Source organism: Manis pentadactyla, chromosome 10, assembly GCF_030020395.1.
Source record: "Manis pentadactyla isolate mManPen7 chromosome 10, mManPen7.hap1, whole genome shotgun sequence".
In the NCBI taxonomy this organism is placed as follows: Eukaryota; Metazoa; Chordata; class Mammalia; order Pholidota; family Manidae; genus Manis; species Manis pentadactyla.
This window is the reverse complement of record NC_080028.1, coordinates 123,170,023-123,187,135: the sequence shown is the minus strand read 5'-3', so window position 1 is coordinate 123,187,135 and position 17,113 is coordinate 123,170,023. Positions and strand designations below refer to the sequence as shown.

The 17,113-nt window shown below is 41.1% G+C and overlaps 1 protein-coding gene across 36 annotated transcripts in view; it reads left to right on the top strand.

The window, feature by feature from the left end:
• RBFOX1 (RNA binding fox-1 homolog 1) overlaps positions 1-17,113 on the top strand; it is a 1,882,478-nt gene that overhangs the window by 1,781,745 nt on the left and 83,620 nt on the right. For all 36 annotated transcript variants that reach the window (XR_008992290.1, XR_008992289.1, XM_057487615.1 and 33 more), the window contains one exon: positions 2,902-2,955. Coding sequence is in view for 34 of the 36 variants with exons in the window: in XM_057487615.1 (XP_057343598.1) it covers positions 2,902-2,955 (54 nt within the window). In the remaining 2 variants the exon portion in view is untranslated. The remainder of the gene's footprint in view (positions 1-2,901; positions 2,956-17,113) is intronic.

The window sequence follows — 17,113 nt, the reverse complement described above, 5'->3', positions numbered from 1 at the left end:
CTGCATACATTTATACAAGCCTGCATGAGCTCAGAGATGATTTTCAAGGGCTGGACTCTTAATCCTTTTGCTTGAAGAGAGCTGCCCATTGAACAGAGTCCTTCTCTATTAGATGTCTATCAGGAAGCAGGCCATCGGAGGCTGGAAGGAGAAAGAATCCTAGCTGAAAGGAAATGAGTCCTTTAGGAAAAGCTCTCTATTCTATCAGTTCCTTTAGAGCAAAACTAAGTAAATATTTATGGAGCGCTGACTATTTGCTCAACACAGTTTTAGATGCTGGGAATTCACATTAGATGGTGATCCTGTTCACTTTGCCATTAATTTTAATGAAGGAGAATGGTTAGAAAAACAATTCAGAACAAACAGAGAAAGAAGAAAGATAAACCTGGAGAGTGTTAACAGCCATGCAGGAAACAAAACTGGGAATTGAGTCGGGAGTAGTAGATCTAAGGAGCAGAGGGCATCGCGCTAAGGAGCCTGTCCTGGGTACACACTGCAGACCTCACTAACGTCAGGTTGGCTTTGTCAAGAGCTGGTCACTCAGTCGATAGACAGGTAGATAGAAGATAAACAGATGAGAGAGTGAGAGTGACAGGGAGATGATGGAGATGTATAGGTTATAAATTGATACATAGATGATAGAGATTAGATAGATATGTACATACATACATAGAGGATAGGTAGATAGATCAACAGAATCTGTAGACAGGTAGGTAGATTGGGTAATAGATTTCACGGCCCAAGAAAATGAGAGAGATAAGGGGGATGAGAGAAGCATAATTTCTAGTCGGTCTTAGATACCTCTGAGAAATCTCTTTCTTTGAGGAAATAAAAGACTGTTGGCACAACCTTCAGTCTTTTCGAGTGACATCAAAATTAATTGGTGGGTCCACACTCAATGAATAGTATGTCCCAGCCTTGTGTGCAAAAGGAAATATTTAAGGGAGCTAATAAGGATGTATGCACATAACAGAATCTTGCCTCAGGAGTGTCAAGAAGGCCTTGTCCCCCTTACCTGTGAAAGGCAGGGGCATGAGCAGGGTGTAGGATGGGAAGCGAAAGAGGATGAGAAACAATAAATGAATAGCTTAGTTATTCATTTCATATAGGTCCTTACAGATTTCTTTCACAAACTCTAGATTTCTGCGAAGGATTAGAAAGAGAACAGTGAAATATGCCCGGAAGCTTTATTTTCAACCAGTTCACTCTATTTTCTCTTAGATTCCAAATGACTTGAAATGCGGCTAGTGGTACCCATGTCCTCAGAAATTGGGTATTTTCTTCGTTAGGAAGCAGTGGGATTTCAGTTGCTCAAATTGAAGCCATTTCCCACATTCATAAAACACATTTTCTGAAACATCCGGGATGATTTTTATTTTTATGTCACTAAAGAAATTCCTGTAAGTCAAGATGGGGTCAGTATAAGAGAGGAAGGTGTCATTCAAGGTTTCAGAAACTATTGGGACAATCCATCTCAGACTTTTATGTCTCTTTTTGCAGATCTAAAATGGGACCAGCAGTTTCCCACTAGTAAGCCTCCTAAGTAATTCAAGGATGGCACTTGGAGAAGCCCCATCCTAAAATCATCGTGGGGCTGTGACTTAAGAGCTACTTATTCAAGAGGGAACTGCAAGTTCTTAGAAACAAAGCATTCTTAGAAAGTTCTTCGGTCCACCCAGGGGGCCTGTCAGTTTGGATACTGAGCCTGACTTCCTTAGTGGATCTGTCAACTATGGCCATCTCTCAGCCACTCTTATAGGGTCTTTGCTTCGGTCAGAAGATGGGATGTGAACCTCTTCCTTCCAGAGAGAACTCAGAGCTCTCCTTGTCAGAAATACCTTCCCCCACATCCCAACTTTCGGCATGGCTTCTGTTTAAAAAAAGAACCTCTGATGTTTGACCCTCTGTCCCAGGACACAAGGTTTTCCGTGACACATGGCACACCTGACCTGTCCTCATCTTCCAGGTATTCTTTATGATAGGTGTCTTCATAGACATACCAGCCCGAGCAGGATTACCTAAACCTCAAACAACCAGCACCACCAAACCCTGAAACCCTAAAACGTGACCATTCTATGGAAGCTCTTCCCTAAATCCTGGGGTGTGGAATGCGGGCAGCTTCTCAGTTTGCAAATATTCTTGTACACGCTTTCCTCGAGTCAGAGTTTTAAAAGGCCAGAATTCTTTTTTTTTTTTTTTCAGAAAAAGCTCTATCCAGAACATTTGGAGAATTACAGGCTTCTGTTCATCTTATATACAGGTTATTTGAAAGTTACCTTAGATGTCATGCATTGATTAAGAATTTTTATGGTTCCTGAATGCACTGAAATGTATTCCACACTTAATCTCTAGTGGATAAACGTCATTTTCTTTGGGATTTAAAAAGCACTTCAGAATACTATAGACTGTCCCGGTCATAATTAGAAATGATAATTATCGGAATATGTTGCCTCAAGGAATTCTGTTCATGCGAGCTTTCAAATTCTTGTGAACTTAATGCTAAAGGACATGCAATGGATTATCTAGCAGTAATCCATGAATGATACAACAAAAAAAATTGAAATGATTATTGTGGCTCTAGAAAATATTGATATAGGAGAAAATTAATTACCACTTCATTTTCATTTTCAAAAGGTTCACCTGTAGCTGGTCAGCAGTTTTCATACTATTACCTTGTAAGGACAGAAAATCAAAGGGCATAAATCTATTTTTTTCATGTATATTTTTCAAATAATTTTAATGCATACCCAATATATATATATACTGTATATATATATATATATATAGTGTCCTCTAAATTTTAAAATAAAAAAATACACCAACCCATTTGATTTGCAGTTAACTTCCAAGGATGTAAGTTGTTGAATCAAATGTAATAACATTTTTTATATTTGTTTGAAGGCTGGAAATTGAATCCAGTTGTGGGTGCAGTCTACAGTCCCGAATTCTATGCAGGTACGAGTTTCTTTGCATGACTTCTTGATCTTCCCAGATATGTTTTGCATGCCAATAGGAATAATGTTCATAAGACAATCAGACCCAAGTAAATCCCTATCCTAAGAAGTTCTGAATGATTTTTTTTTTTGAATCACCTAAAGTGTCTAAAACCTTTTTAAAAATAAAGAAGAATCATGTAAGTTACACTGCAGAGTAAGCATAAAGCCATTGCTCCTTTGGGAATTTTACATTGATTTTTTTCCTCCAAAAAACATTGGGATTTTGTTCAAGAGCCTATGGAACCCATATAGGGCTGTTCACGCCCATTTTATTTCAATATGCCAGGGTGTGTTTTTCAACCATGCATTTCCATTTGGGGATGGCTTTTTTTTTTTTTTCCTGGCAAAGTAAAGTTTGGCTCACTCATTCCAATAATGTGGCAGTGAGCTGAAATTGCCAAGAGAAGGAATATTTAGAAAACTGGAAAAAACTTAAGTCGTCTTTCTTTCTCCATCCATCAGTGTCCCTTAGCGATTCCATTTCTCCCTGCTTTGCCTTCACGAATGCTCTCCCCACTCCCCCCTTCCTAGTAGGCCCGAAGTACCACTCTCTTGGGAAATGCAGTCTGGTAGAAAACTTGGTCCTCACGTATTGCGAGAGGGTAACCCAGAAGCAGCAGTGGTTGAGGTTTTTGCTTGGCTTGATCTGTCGCTTCTGTCGGTATCTTATCTTCTTGCTCGTTAATCTCATACCTGAGAACCTTAGTACATTGGCCACACGGACACTGAAAAGAAGCCTTTCTTTGACGTGGCCCTGGCTTTTTAGTAAGAAGAAATAAGTGACCAAATGGTCATTCACTGACTGTTCTCTTGACAGTAAGTCCCACCCCTTGCCTCTTTTGAGAAGCCTTATTTCTGTCAATTTCCTGATAATAAGCATCACCCCTACTGGATGACAGGGAACACAGGAAACTTAGCTACTCTAACACAATACCCAATTCGATTAAAACAAGAAAAAAAGAAAAAGGTCAACCTGGGAAGGTCCAACATGATGGCTGAGTTCTGCATTTTCGGGTGGCAATGTTTGCAGTTGTTCATGTGTGAATTTTACCACAAGCCTGGGTTAAATGCAGAGACCCTGTGATTGATCTGTGATTGAGTAGCTGTGTTGATCTGTTAGAGGAAGAGAGACTTAGCTGGAAGGCTTTCCATGGTTATATGGTGGGGCTCACCTCCTAAGAGGACACACAGCAAAGTAAGGAATGTGGACACTGCACTCAGACAGCCCAGGTTCAAATCCTGGGTCCCCTACTTGCCAGCTGTGTGACTTCAGGCAAGTTAGTTAACCTCTCTGTGCCTCAGTGTCTCCATCTGTTAAATGGGAGATGATGGGAGTAACCAACTCATGGGTGTTTATTAGAATTCAATGGGTTAATAAATGAAGCCAGTACCATATAAACACTGGGTAAATAAAAATAAAGAAGTTAATGTACCACCTTTCTGCCATAAGGGGAAAAGCAACCAAGAGCTGATTCTGCTGAATTCTGAGTGTACCACTAGACTAAGAAATTATTTTCTTAATTCATGAGAGGACTAATCCTTCCGTTCTCAGCATGTCTATGTAGGGGAAGTTAATTTCTAGGATCAGGGGTAAAGCAGTCTGTTCAAGGGGCACAGATATGGCTGGGGTGCATCCTTGTCCAAAGCTGAGATGAAATGAAACCTCTCAGAAGGACAAGGAGAGAGTGGGGCAGCAGCACACAAGAATTCATTGCCTGCATAGCTTTAGAACATGAGAGCGGCCATTCAGATTCGCCCTGAGCCCAACTGCAGAAGCAAGATCATTGGACTACACACAGGGAAAGAATAAATTATAATAGGGGTTAATATCTACTGAGTACTGTGTATGGCCAGGCATTCTTCTAAGTGCTTGACGTAATTAATGCATTTAAGTCCTCATGGCAATTTCCCAAATGGGAACCCAAAAGTACAAAGAGTTTGCATCTCGGAGCAAAGACGTCCCAGCTGGTAAGAAGCCAGCTGGGATTCAAAATCAAGAGCCTGTGCTCTTTATAACCAGGTTACACTGTTTCTTTATTTTTTATAATATTCAAAAGCATAATTCTTATTGATGGTGTCCTGTTGATAGCGGATCACGCTACGACTCTCTGTCCACACCAGTCAAATCAATGCAGGGAAGTAAGTTAACCATCTTGGGTCATTCCCACTGCCACGACCACCACTGTGCTCAGACATGCATTGGGTTGCGTCAGGAAAGCGTTAAGGAATCTGCTCAGCCAACTCATCATGTCTATAAGCTGCTCCAATAAACTTAAATCTTAAAAAAGCGGGGCATGCAGAACATTTTGCCAGTACATTTGTGAATGTAGGTAGAGTTTATGATATTCAGAAATGTCGGGAAATGTTACTGTAGATTCAAAATTCCAGAACAGTTTCTTGGAAATACGTGAACGCCCATAAATACCGAGAGTTCAGCTAGCTTGAATGTGAAGTTTTAGGTGCCTGTATCTATGGAATGCATGTATGCAAAATATGGATGTAGAATGTATTCCTTTCCATATCCAGGTATAATGACTAATGTCACCCATTTAAATTCCCATGATAAAGGATTTAAGGGGCTTTAAGAATTTCCCCAACTATAAAAATAGTCTGGATTTATCTCGCAATTGTGAACATGCCTCAAAGCTGAAATGAAGACCTTGTCATTGATTTGCTGTGGGTATTCAGCAGGCCAGCCCCATACCTGCCTGAGATAGAAAGCCAGACTTACTAGTCATTGCTATAGAGAAAATTTTGTGTTAATGACAAATTTCATAATATTCCCATAGCATAATCATTGATTTTCTGAAGCTTATGCAGAATTAACAGCCCAGCCTCCAATTGTCTCCCAGAATAGGGCATGAAAAGTTCACATATTTTGTAAATTAAAATCAATATTTTCAATCTCTCCTAAAGGTAATTTTCCTAATTTAGTGGACTTTTTCCTAACATTTATTTTCTCTTTAATTATAAAATGGCAGGTTATTGATTTTCGTATATAACCTCTTGACGCCCTGAGTGGATTTTTATTGCTAACGCAGGGTGGGGGTGGGGAGAGCAGTTGCACCTCTTAATGAGGATCTTTAATTACTAGCTGAACAGTATTAATTTGCTTTGATAAATTATGACATGCACTCTCCCTCACACACACATTCCAAGGGAAGCAGTTAGAAAGCTGTTATGAAAGGTTTTCTATTTCAGGTGTTTTTACAGAGTGCTCATCAAGTCATACCTGCAAGAACCCTGTCAATGCTTATCCAATACCGGTCTTCAGAGGCAGGTGTACGCAGATCAGCCGATCCCACGAACATACTGAATCCTCTCCAAAGACAAGTGGGTGTTTTCCTCTAAAGCTAAACAATGGTAATTATTTTTCCTACACCTAATCATCTTCAGAATCCTTCAGGTTTACTCATGAGACAAATGATGGATAAGTCAATAATATGCAAAAAAAAAAGCAGGCCAGGTACATCTCAAAGATTTTAGCCACTGACTATGGCCATTCCATTTTGCAGTTTTTTTAAAAAATTAAAGGCACTAGAAAGAAGTACAGTATCCACAAAGAGCTATTCCCAGTAGCATGACTCAAGTCACTTAATATAATAAGAAATAATGTTTCTAAGAATCTCAATGTGGAAGTCTTAAAGGAGAGTCTTACAAATTTCTCCATCCTTGTGAGACTTTTCCTTTGCCATCTCATAAAAAATAATTTTTAAGTGGTCTCTTTTAGGGATAATCATGATACCTAGCCAACAAAACTGTTGATTGAAACTACCTTTAATCTTCATAAAGAAGCAAAACAAAATAAAAATAAATAACAGGAGGTTATACACAGTTGTCGGCACGGTACTGACAAATAGCAAATTCATCTGTTTCTCGATTGCCAGTAAGATCATAGCAAAGCTCTCCCCCACTGTATATCACATCTGCCAACTCATTTCTATGATTAAATATTCCATCAGCGGGGCTATAAGGCTGAAAAGCTTAACAAGATTCATAAGATGCGCCACTTGAACACACATAACTCACTTCCATGGATGGAGAACACACCCCGCCTGCAAAGGGAAAATTGGAATTCAGTTAAATTACTCCACGAGTCACCATCGATAGGGAAAGGAAAAAAAATCTACCAATACAGTGCAAATCTGAGATACAGTTAGGTCCTGTTGACAAGGAACACACAATTAAAGTCAGGAGTAGAGAGATGCAGAGTAAATCAACTTTGCAAACCTTGAAATTTGTGAAGAACCAGTAGTCTGGTGACACTATTAGGATTAGCGGGTGTTTTTGTGGGGGTGCAGTGGGTGACCCTGAATGGGCTACTCCTCCTGGAAATAAAAGTTTCTGGTTTCCAGAGGGGAAAGAATAAAAGACACATATTAAAGGACTGCTTGCCTGGCTACAATGTCATGTTTGAAAGGTGGTCAGGTCTCGAAACCAGGTTATCCCGGGGTTATAAGGAGGCTCAGGGGAGACAATGAGTATAAAAGAACTTTATAGATGGTAAAGTAAAATAAAAATATAAAGGTCAGTGCTGTCCCTGAAGTTGCTTCGATTGATTATACCCACGTCTGTGAAACCCTGACCATAGACCACATGACCGGATTCTAGGCTTGGTGATGGGAAAAGTGGGTTGGGAATCTCAGTATCAAGTTTGAAAATGAAGAGGAGGGATGTAGCCCTCCGTGATTGCTTGTCTCCAAAGGGCAGCTGTACTTGACCTTGGATTACCTGTACAAAAGTTACTGGTTTTCTATGGGCTTTGGGCCTCTGTGAACCAAGGTTCATCTAAGAATCAGGTCAGAAGAAGGCAGACATAAGTCTCCCTGCCGGCCTCGCTCCCCGACTTCACTTCACTGGGTCCGTTACAGTTAAGAGAATGACCTTTAGTCACACTTTTGTTTTGGACTTCTTTCCAATTCCCTTCCTGCTGTTTGGATACAGTAGCATCTGCGGAAAGAAAGACTCTCCAGAACCTGCACTAACTGGGGTCCCTGACACAGTTGCTTTTCTTTTAGTGGTCACAGTGCTAGACTTCAGAGTGGGTTTGGGGGGATCTACCAAAATGCTGGGTATAAAGCATGCCCCGTTTGGGTGGCTTCCTTGGCATCCTGAAAGAATGCAATGTGGGCTGGAGAGGTCCCTGCTCCCACTGTGAGCCCTTTAAGCAGCAAATATTCGGGTGACCTTGTAGCTCTGACATTTCCCATATCCACCCAGAACACCAGCCTCGATTAGACTCGGCGGTGTGGTGTCAGGGAGCCGCTCCTTATGAACACTGACCTTTGGCCCTGTGATGTTCGCTCTAATTTCCCCATCTGCCAGATGCAGATGCAGTGCTGGAACAGAAGAGTCCAGATTTAAGTACCTGAACAAAGGATTTTCAGCCTGGAAATATTCCACTTCAAAGAGTTTATCTCGTACATCTGTTTACCTTTGCTCCCTGCTTTGGGTTGCGATTCACTTTCCTTCTCTGTTGTCCTCCCCTGATCTGTCTTTCAGATTTCATTCCATCCTTACCCACACTTGGCCTTAATTTTTATCTGCATCCTTCCCTGTCCCACAGAGGCAATGCAGCTTTTTGATGGAGTCTGTAGGGGTTTTTAATGTTCAGATAGGATCAGAACTTGCTTATGTGCTGAATGCAGCATTTCCTAAGTAAATTAATTCCCATTCTATTGTGTGGAAAGTCTATGGAGTGCCAGGAAGTCGCAGGATGGTCCTTATAGGGGAAACCCACCTCTGGGTTGTGGGAGGAAGATGAGCTTGGAATTTCTGGCCCTGGATAAATCCCATAGGGAAACTTCTAGACTGCCTAGAGCGATTGCAACCTTGCAGGGTAACTGTCATTTTCTTCGTTTCACAGATAAATTAGAAATCCAGTGAAGTTAAGTTGCCCGTGGTTACTGACTTCAGAAGTTAAAGAGCTAGGTTCAAACCCATTCCCTTTGTTGATTCCAAAGCCCATTCGTTTTTGCTATAGTTACTTCCCACCCACGCTTTAGTGAACCCAATATCTTGGATTAATCGTTCTTAACTGGGAATGGTTTTTTGTCCCCCAGGGGAATTGGGTGATTTCTGAAGACATTTTTCATTGTCACATCAAGGGGGAGGGGTGTTCACTACTGGCATCTAGTGGGTGGCAGTCGAGGGTGCTACGAAACATCCTACTATGGACAGCACAGCCCTCCCTCCCCCCCCACTACAGAAAATGATCTGGCCAAATCGCCAGTCGTGCTGAGCTTCAAAAGCCCTGTCCTGTTAGAAGCACATTAGTAAAAATGGCACATATGCCGAACATCATACTAATTCTCATGCCCGACCGATTGCTAATGCTAAAGAGCTAAGGGCAACTGTGGTTATCAATGGCAATCAAATAATTTAAAGAGAAACATTTGCCCAAATGTTTCATCTTCTGGGCATCACTTTGCAATTTTTGACTCCAGAAGAAAAAAAGCATCAAGTTAGATTTTATGCTGCAGATCTGCGCCCGGGTCCCCAAGACCACCTTCGATTCTGTGTGTGGCTAGAAAGACTTACACTCACAGTTCAAACTTATTACAGCACAAGGACGCAGATTAAAAATTCAGCAAAGAGAAAGAGCCTATGGGATGTAATCCAGAAGTATACAGGCAAAAGAGTCCAGGGGCGTCCCCTCAGTGCAGTCAACAGCTGTGCTGAATTTTCCCAGCTATGCTGTGGGACAACACATGTAAATTGTTGTCTGTCAGAGGGGCTTCCCTGAGTTTGGTGTCCAGGATATTTACTAAGACTTGGTCACATAGACAAGAGCAAACCTATAACTGACTCCAAGCACTCAAAATGTAGCCCCAAGAAGAAAAATAAACATTCACTGTGAACGATATTGCTACCATAAATTATCTTATCAAACTGGTACTGTGCAGTTCAAGGCCTCAGGTATCCATAAGCAGTCTTATCAGATAGAATATTGCAGGGGCTTAAGAGCTCATCTCCCAGGAGATGACCAAGGGCCAGTCCTAAAAACAAGCCTTTTCAAGGGAATGTGCAGGGTTTGAGCAGCCCAGGTCTGCTGTGCAGTAAAGAAGAAACAATCAGCTGTGCAGCAGTAAAGAAGAAACAAAGATGGCAAGTTCAGAATGTATAGCAATGGTGATAATAATGGCAGTGGTGAGGAGGACGGGTATGTAAGACAGGACATCCCACTGCCTCTGTGGATTCGAGGAGAAAAGATCTAGCTGAGAATGGTTATGAAAGAGGAAAGAGTTTCACTCAGAACAGGGATCTGCAAATTTCTTCAGTAAAGGGCCACTTAGTAAATCTTTCCAGCTTTGTGAGCCATATGGTTTCTGTCACAATTCCACACGAAGCCACAGACAATACATAAATGAATGGGGCTTAGCTGTGTTCCAGTAAAACTTATTTAAGGACACAGACATTTAAGTTTCATGTCATTTTCATGTGTTACGAAATAGTCATTGTCCCCTCCTCCTCCACTCGACTATGTAAAGATGGGACAGCCATGGCCCTACTTTGCTGACCCAGGCTTAGAGGGTCCAGATTTAATAAACACAAAGCCACCCGCCGATGCCCCGGGAGGTTGTGGAAGCATCTCACCCCCGTAGCAATTACACAATGCTCCGTGAACTTGTCAGCTTAGCTGGCTGTCATTCAGGTACATGCTGTTCCTTAAGGAATGGCCAAAGGGACAGTGGTGTGTAAATGAACACAGACCACTGGCTTCCATTAATTCAGCCTTTAGTTCAGAGTTACAGCACAGGGAGCCTGGGCAGTGCCAGGCGCTGTGACAGGCACAGGGCTCGCATTCTTCCCTCCGGGATCAGGCAGAGCAGTAAAGGACACAGACAGAAAACCCCAGTGTGCAGTGGGTGAGGACGCCTGCCAACTAGCGACCCTGTCTGCCTTCGGAGTCAGAGGGGTCATGTAAGCTGGGTCTTGAAGGACAAATAAGAGTTCTTCTGGAGAGAAAGAGGAGCAAGATCATTGTAGGGGGCAGTAAGGAGTTTGGTAGAGCCCAGAGAAGTTTCTCGACCTTTATCTTCAGCATCCGTGGAAGAATGTTCCACAAACAAACACACAAACAAAAACAAATACAGGTGCTTGATCTTCTCCCTGAGATGGTAATTTCTGAGACAGAAGCAGGTTTCCCCCGAAGGCTAAGAAAATCTATCTGTTTCGATCAGAGGGCACCTTCTTGAGGAAAATTGCAGAAGACCTGATAATGCCATACAGAGGAATCTGGATTATGAACTCTATCCTTTGAGTGGCAGGCAACCATTGAAAGCTCTGATAGAAAAAAAAAAAAGAAAAGAAAAGCAAGGGAAAAACAAATAAGCAAGAACCCTGAGGATGAGTTAGCACCTTATCTACACTTGGGATACATGCTATTTTAGGATGAGGATTATTTCTATTACACGGATTAAGCCCTGAAGGGCTGAGGGAAGGAAAATCGCATCAACTTCTTCTTGCCAACCCCAGAGACTGGGTTCCTGGCGGACCTCGGGATCACTTAACCGGTGCCCAACACTTATTTCTTGCTTGAGTCCAAATCTTTTCCTAGGAGAGCAAATGACCAGAGATTTCAAAAAAGGTGGTGACTGCGTTTGCTTTATGTTTTGACATGCACTGCCATTCTATCCTAAACCATTTTCTTTTGAAGATTTTTGGCTTCCCACTTTGAGCGTTCTTCCCAAAATGTATAGTTCTCTATTATTAGCCCAACCAGTTAAGTTGTTGTGTAAATAAAGACAAATTGGCCAGATATTGTTTAATACCCCGTGTGTTAATTATATGCAGATACTCATTCTCCGAGTATAAAATGAAGCTGTCTTTCACAAAGGGAGTATTGAAGGACCAACATCCAAATGGCAACATCCTACTTAGATTAACTACATCGATGACAGTTAATGCATTTCTAGAACTTCTGTGGACCGGTTACAACCCATTACAGTCGAAATATTGGTTTATGAAAAATTAATAAAGCCAGTGGAAAATGGAATCTAGCATCTGCATTAGCTATTTACAGCAAAAGAATCAGCCAGAATTAATTATGCCGTGTGCTACATTCTAATGAGTTTTTCATTAAACAGTATACCATTATGGAAACTAAACAGGGATTATTAAAAGAATAATGCCAACGGCTGGTTTTTGTTTTTGTTTTTTTTAGGAGATTAAATTAGTTAATGGGTCATACATTTAAATCTGACACAAAGGTTAATCGATGTACGCTTATCATTGTATTAACCCAATATCATTTTAAAGACATGAATACCCCAGTATCACTGATATTTTCTCTGGAGAAAAATAAGAATCTATTTGTATGTATCGGGTGTGTGTTTGATGTCCATATTAATATTGTAAAGATTGAAACTCTCTATATTAGTTCTCTGTTGTTTTTGAAAACAATTCTCAGCAGGTGAAAGAGTCTATTAGCTTTCAGCCCACCCAGGTATGTGTGTGTTTGTAGTGTGGGAGGCATATTTAAACCATGTATCTCGTTACTCTCAGAGAGATTCAAAGTTGCAGTATATTTTCTGCTCTCACCAAAAGGGTGGGGTCAGGATTTTAAACCTAATGTGAAATAGGAAGGAAACTCAAAGGGAATCTCTCCCCCAGTCCCACAAATATATCCAGTCTCTCCTTAACCGCTGTTCTGTTATGGTAAGTGACATATAGGAAGGAGACTCCAGGGAAGGCTCTCTAGAAGGGATTTTGGATTCTTCCAGCATCTCAGAGGCTCTTGTCCTTTGCAAGGTGACAGAGAAAATGAGGAAGTTCCCTGGGTTCTTTCAGAGACTTGTAAACTCTACACATTTCTGCTAAAGCACAATTCCTAATTTCTTTCCTTTTGAGCAGAGATTGCAGACAGAAAGGTCTTCAGAAGCAAGACTATGCAATAAGAAATTGAAATGTGCAAATTATACGAGACGTGTCCCACTTACGGGGAGGCACACCTCTCCCCATCACCCGGGTGGCCCTGCCAGGCAGGAGCAAAACATTGAGGCCTTGTCTCCTGATTCCTCAAGAGAAGCCAGGTAATAGTCTTGTGACATTAAACCTCCCACATTGAAATGTTAGCTGTTAATTCCCAATCTTAAAACGGTTTCCATCAATCCTGTTTTGCTTAGCATTTTGTTAGTGGCCAAAAGTTCAGTAGCTATCACTTTGCTATTCCTTCCTTAAAGGAAGAAGGGAACAAATAAGTCCCCAAAGTGCCGTATTTTGAGATTCAAAATAGTAATTCCTCTTACTCTGTCCATTATTATTATCACTGAGGTCCCTTATTATCTGTTTGTCAAACCTTTTTTTTTTTTGGTATTATTAATATACAATGACATGAGCAACATTATGGTTACTAGACTCCCCCTATTATCAAGTCCCCCCCACATACCCCATTATAGTCCCTGTCCATCAGCATAGTAAGGTGTTGTAGAATCACTACTTGTCTTCTCTGTGTTGTACTACCTTCCCCGTGTCAAACCTTTTTATGTAAGAGTTCCAAGCCTTAGAAATCTCGATGAAGTAGATGTTTTTGTCCCTATTTTACAGATGTGAAACTGAACCTGGGATGTTAAATGACTTGTCCAAGGTCAAAGATATAAATAGTCAGCGAGGCTGGAAAATAAAATTAAGTGCAAAAGTTTCCAAAGCCCACCCCTTTTCAGCTACACTCTCAGACTTTGAAGTTCACTACTTCTCTTCCCTGTGTTTCCTTCCTGCACATCTTATTTCAGTCTTGCATGTGGGATTTTCTTATCTGTGGAAGATACTTCTGCTCAGAGGCTTCCTTGGTCAGGTTTAAAGCCTGTGTGCAGATTCTCAAACATCATCAGGAGGTTCTGTAGCTTCCATCGCCAGCCTGAGAGAGTCAGGTGTGTTCAGCCAGAAGGTGACTGCACAGTTCTTAGAGGTGGCTCGTCTGAAATGGAGTTGGTGGATATTTATAATTCCAAGGCTGGAGAGGATGTTTAAGCGACTCAGGACCAAGTATCACCATTGATAAGCAGGTGTAGCTTCGAGTGAGTGAGAGCTTTAGAGTCACATGAAGCTGGCTCAGATTTAAATTTTTGTCTCTGTGAGCCTCAGTTTCCATGTGGGTTTGACACACAAAAAAAATTATAATTTGTGTACAAGCATACTTAGTTCACTACCTGAACTCAGTGGCATCTTAATAGTCACATTAATATTGGCTGTGAATTGAGGTTGATGACGTAAGTGAATACATAATGGCGTAAGTGAATACTTAATGATATAAATGGATACGTAGTGACGTGAATGAATACAAAATGGCATAATGAATAGGTAAATGAATAAATGTGGCTGTGTTCCAGTAACACTGTGTTTTTAGATGCTGACATTTGAACTTAATGTGATTTTTAACTTGTCACCAAGATACTATTCTTATTTTGACATTTTTTCAACCGTATAAAGATGTAAAACGTCCTTAGCTCATAGGCCATACCAAAGACGTGAATAGGCCACATTTGTCCAAAAGACTGTAGTTTGCTTAAACCTGACTTAGAAGATGAGCTTTAAATCCGTGGGTCCAGCAATCTGGTTGATTTGATTTGCATTCAGCACTGTAAGATTGCTATCTGTGTGACCTTGGGCAAGACTCTAAGCCCTGTGTCTCAGTATCCTCATCTATTAAATGGGTGTCATAATAGTACTTGGGTTATAGGATGAAGAAGAAGAACAATCCAGATAAAGCAGTGAGTGGATTTGTTTGGCACTTACCATGTATTCAGTAAATGCTTTTTGGAATTGTTACTGTTGATATGTTTGTTATCATATTGAGGCAAAATTGGCTTTTTCTGTAAAAGCCACTATTAGCTGAAATTTTGGAAGCAGGAGAATAAGAGAATAAGTATTTTGTAAACAATGAACCATCAGGGAGAAAGCTGTACAGAAAGTCTTTGTAGTATTCTTGCAACATTTTTGCGGTCTGAAATTATGTCAAAATAAGAAGTGAAAAGAAAATAAACAAGGAATGTATTTCTTTTTAAATATTATGAAAATCGAAACTTACAAAATGAATTGGAATGAGAGACTATTTACAGTGTACACAGATGCACTTCAGGGCTCCCTTAAATATGGTAATCCCCTGGTGCAATTAAAACATGATTTGATTTATAACAATTAAATATACATACCACATTTTCCTGTACCATCTGTGCCTAAATGGAAATACCTCTGTATTTAAAACTCTACATAACCCTTCAGAGAAACTGTCTTTCAGGCATGTAGGGCAGAATTAGATATTAGCTGTGAAAATATTCTTACATAGATTAGCTCCATGCTAGTCTACATTCAAAAATGTGGAACTGCAGAAACGTCCAAAGCCCGTTGGGACTTTGGATAAATTCATCAATTGGAAGCAGTGCACTCCATTGGCAGGGACCACATGGCAACCTCCCAGGCCTCTACAGCTAACAGAAGTTTGACACGTGTATGACACTTTATAGGAGACCCTCAGGTGGTAGACCCTCAGAGCAGGGTTCTTTATGAGGAAGGCAGGTGTATTTGCTCACTGTGGCCACTGTGATGAAGTATCACAGACTCAGTAGCTTAAACAAGAGAAATTATTGTCTCACAATTCTGGAGGCTGGAAGTCTGAGGTCGAGGTTCAGCACAGCTGGTTTCCTCCAAGGCCTCTCTCTTTGACTTGCAGTCGGCCGTCTTCTCCCCGTGTCTTCACTTGGCCTTCACTCTGTGTGTGTCTGTGTCCGAATTTACTCTTCTTATAAGGACATCAGTCATATGAAATTAGTATCTACCCTAATGGCCTGATTTTCACTTAATTACCTCTTTAAAAAGCCCATCTCCAAATACAGTCACATCCTGAGGTCCTGGGAGTTAGGACTTTAAAATATGAATTTGCTCGGGGGCAGGGAATAATTCAGCCTGGCACAGTAGGGCAGAAATGGGCATGCCTTCTTCTGGATGGGAAGCCTGCAGTGACCTCTGTAAGATTATACAGACAGTGATTTTTCACAAGCCTCTGGAGAATTGGACAGAAAAGCTCGGACCAGACGCTTTTTGCTGCAAAGCAAAGGCAAAATTTGTCAGCATACAAGGTAATCATGAGAAAAAAATAAATAAATTTTGCCTCCTTGCCCACAGAGGTATTCAGACCAGGTATATCTAGTCATTTATACTTTTCTCCTAAATATGTGGAGACCGTCTTCAGCCTGGATTATTCAAAATGCATCCACAGCGCAGCAGACACGCGTGGACTTCCGACCGGCTAGGCCACACTCTTTAGGGGTGGGGCCCCAGAAGGCCCACCATTTAATAATATTCCCTTGTGTCATCTGGGAGGCTTTGAAACCTCCCATTTAAGGAAGAGAGAACACGTGGTGTTGAGGCCTGGGGGACCAGCTCTTCTTCAGCATTCCTCAGAGTGTGGTCCCCTAACCATGCAAGAATTTCTTTAAAAATGCAAGTTCTCGGGCTCCATCCCAGACCTGTGGAATCAGACACACGGGCCGAGAGTCCCAGCATCCTGCGGTTAACAAGTCCTCCTGGTGATTCTGATGAAGCAGGTCATTTGAGGAGCAAGGAGAATGGGGACCCCTGGGGGATGGCCGCCCCCTTCCTAAACGCTGCTCCTATAGGAGGGCAAGCTTAGCGTTTCTGTTTCAGGGAAGTTTCCATTTCTCAGAAACTCAGAGTTTGTTTTTTCAACTACGACCAATATTTTCCTACTTCTATTATAATTTCTAAAAAATTTTAAAATCACTCTGCAACAGGGAAGCAGAAGGAGTCACTGATCAAGTGAGTAATGTGCTAGGAACATACAGAGCTTGTTTCCCACCTGGAATTTGCCTCTGATTGATGATAAGGCTTTTTGTAAATGACATCCCTGTTCTGGGCCCTTTTATTCTGTCTCTAAAGAAGGTTTTTTTTACTATCTGACTTTTCTAATTAGGGAGGAACAAATGCAGTGTAAGCATTTCTTTGTAATTATTGAATAGAAGTTTCTTTTTTATATAAAATCAAAGTATTGATTCTAGTAGTGATCACCATGACTATTAAACATTCTCAGCTATGACTGTAATGTATAGCAGATACAGAATAAACATTTTGCCAAAGTCATAACAGTCATAGCTAATAAA